The sequence below is a fragment of the Gobio gobio genome (assembly GCF_949357685.1).
Source record: "Gobio gobio genome assembly, chromosome: 21".
Classification (NCBI taxonomy): Eukaryota; Metazoa; Chordata; class Actinopteri; order Cypriniformes; family Gobionidae; genus Gobio; species Gobio gobio.
In genome coordinates, this window is record NC_137117.1 from 412,434 (window position 1) to 415,672 (window position 3,239).

The following is a 3,239-nucleotide window of genomic DNA, read 5'->3' on the forward strand; positions in this document are numbered from 1 at the left end:
ATGATTTTACACATAAAACGCTGATGGTACCCCTTATGATTTTACACAAAAAACGCTGATGGTACCCCTTATGGTTTTACACAAAAAACGCTGATGGTACCCCTTATGGTTTTTCACAAAAAACGCTGATGGTACCCCTTATGATTTTACACATAAAATCCTGATGGTACCCCTTATGATTTTACACATAAAATCCTGATGGTACCCCTTATGATTTTACACAAAAAACGCTGATGGTACCCCTTATGGTTTTACACAAAAAACGCTGATGGTACCCCTTATGATTTTACACAAAAAACGCTGATGGTACCCCTTATGGTTTTACACAAAAAACGCTGATGGTACCCCTTATGGTTTTACACAAAAAACGCTGATGGTACCCCTTATGATTTTACACAAAAAACGCTGATGGTACCCCTTATGGTTTTACACAAAAAACGCTGATGGTACCCCTTATGGTTTTACACAAAAAACGCTGATGGTACCCCTTAGGGTTCAACACATAAAACGCTGATGGTACTCCTTAGGGTTCAACACATAAAACGCTGATGGTACCCCTTATGGTTTTACACAAAAAACGCTGATGGTACCCCTTATGGTTTTACACAAAAAACGCTGATGGTACCCCTTATGGTTTTTCACAAAAAACGCTGATGGTACCCATTATGGTTTTACACAAAAAACGCTGATGGTACTCCTTAGGGTTCAACACATAAAACGCTGATGGTACCCCTTATGGTTTTACACAAAAAACGCTGATGGTACCCATTATGGTTTTACACAAAAAACGCTGATGGTACTCCTTAGGGTTCAACACATAAAACGCTGATGGTACCCCTTATGGTTTTACACAAAAAACGCTGATGGTACCCCTTATGATTTTACACATAAAATCCTGATGGTACCCATTATTGGTCTTATGGCTCTTTTCCACTGCGTGGTACAGCTTGGTACGGTTCGACTCGACTCGGCACAGCACGTCTCAGCTCGGCTCGGTTGCTTTTCCACTGCAGTAGCAACGCTTCAAGTGGGTGGGATTACGTTGTAGTTGCGCCTCCTCTACTGCCACGACATCATCGTAAACACGACACAAAAACAAACGTGCAAAACCGGAGCAATGGAGCCTATCGAAGGAATGGTGTTCTTGATTCTCGGCATGTGGATGTTTTTCACCGCACAACGAAAAAGTTTGTTTCAAAGGAGGCTGATGGCAGCAAAACAAAATACTGAAAAAAAAACTAAGAGAGTATGGGAACTCCTACAACAAAGCGCATTCGACAATAGGCTTGCTCGACGGCGCACGAGGGTAAGCTAATCTTGCACTACGGTCTCAATCGCTATATCACTGTCACGAAAACATATAATGAACTTGGCTGGCAAAATTATGTTTTAAAATGCGTATTCTGTGTATTTCAGATCCTTCACATTTTGCAACGTCGCCGCAACAGACCATCTGTTTGGACATTTAACCGAGCTTCGGAGTGGTGGGATGTGATTGTTCCCGGTTTTACAAACACTCAATGGCTGGAGAACTTTAGAATGTCAGAAGAAACGTTTGTCTACTTGTGCAACAAAGTGCGTCCAGTGATGGAAAGACGGGACACAAACTTTCGTGTTTGTGTACCTCTAAAGAAGAGAGTAGCCATCGCACTGTGGAAGCTCGCAACCGGTTCTGAGTACAGAAGTGTTGGCCATCTTTTTGGAGCAAGCATAACAACTGTTTGTCGATGTGTCCAGGAGTTCTGTGCTGCAGCAGAGACTTTGCTGGTACCAGAACAAATTCGTTTTCCAGATCAGGAGAAGTTTCAAGAAATGGCTGCCTACATTGAGAACAGGTGGGGGCTCCCACAGTGTATTGGTGCTATTGATGGATCACACATACCCATCATAGCACCACAGGACTATCACTGTGACTATTTCAACCGTAAAGGCTGGCACTCCATCATCCTTCAAGGTGTTGTGGATGGAAAGGGACTTTTCTGGAATGTTTTCACAGGACTGCCTGGAAGCCTGCATGATGCTCGGGTTTTGAGACTGTCCACACTGTGGGAGTTGGCAAGTCGTGGAAGTCACATACCAGCTAATACCAGAAACATTGGTGGGGTGAATGTTGGCTACTACATTCTAGGAGATTCTGCCTATCCCTTGCAGCACTGGCTCTTAAAACCATTCGTTGACACTGGACGGCTGACAGCAGAACAGCAGGTGTACAACATGAAAATCTCCCGAGCACGTGTCGTTGTGGAAAATGCCTTTGGTAGATTAAAAGGAAGATGGCGTTGCCTTATGAAAAGGAATGACTGTGCGGTTGACCTTGTGAAATCTATGGTCCTGACATGCTGTGCTCTACATAACCTTTGTGAGAGTCATGGAGAGGCCTATGAGAGTGCATGGGATTCACCTTCAGCAGCAGAGCCTGTGGTGGCACTGGCACAGGCTGTAGAGGAGGAGGGCAGGGATGTACGTGAGGGTCTGTTGCGTTACTTGAATAGTTAACTATTCATGTTGTCTTTCCTGTCAAGTGGATTATTAATAAACTAAATATTTCAGTATTTCAGTATTGTCTCGCTTTCTTTAAAAAATATATATTATTAAACAGGCTTTATTATTTATAATTCACATTTATTCATTGGTACAGTACATGCATTAAGAAAGTAATGAAGTACACGTTTGTCCAGTTCCTTTTTTTATTGAAAAAAAACAAAACAAATACAAAATTGTAAAAGGTTAAAATGTAAACGTCACACTTTAAACAAAGTGGAAATGTAGTGCAAAGAATATATACATAAAACATAAGAAATTAAGTAAAAGTGTAAACAGAGGAAATGTAAACGAAGTGCAAATGTATGTAGTGGAATACATAAGACAAAAAAATTGTTAGTGTAAACAGAAATGTTAACAATGTGCAAATTGTATTTAGTGCCAAAAAATATGTATAAGAAATGAAAAAAAATGTGAAAATGTCAGTCAACTTTTTTTTTTACGTGCAAACATGCACGTAGTGCAGAACTTTCTAAAATGAAAGTGCACAAAACAGCTTTTTTTGTACCGCATGGGTTTCTAATCAGGCAGAGAGTTCTGTTGTTGCCGGCCACTTATTGCCTGTACAAGCATCCCCATAACGTTGAGGAAGGCTTGATTGAATCCAGCCGTTTGGGCATTTTCCTCCGCCCTTAAGGCCGCTTCTTGTTCCCTTGCAAGACGGGCCTCCTCAATTGCCATCTGCACATGGCGCTCCC

General features: G+C 41.6%; 1 protein-coding gene across 1 annotated transcript; it reads left to right on the forward strand.

The window, feature by feature from the left end:
- Positions 1 to 1,539: 1,539 nt before the first annotated feature.
- LOC307117994 (uncharacterized protein) lies at positions 1,540 to 2,496 on the forward strand (the record flags this gene model as incomplete). Its single annotated transcript, XM_079803287.1, has 1 exon — positions 1,540 to 2,496. The coding sequence occupies one exon, from the start codon at positions 1,540 to 1,542 to the stop codon at positions 2,494 to 2,496; it is 957 nt and encodes a 318-aa protein (XP_079659413.1).
- Positions 2,497 to 3,239: the final 743 nt, after the last annotated feature.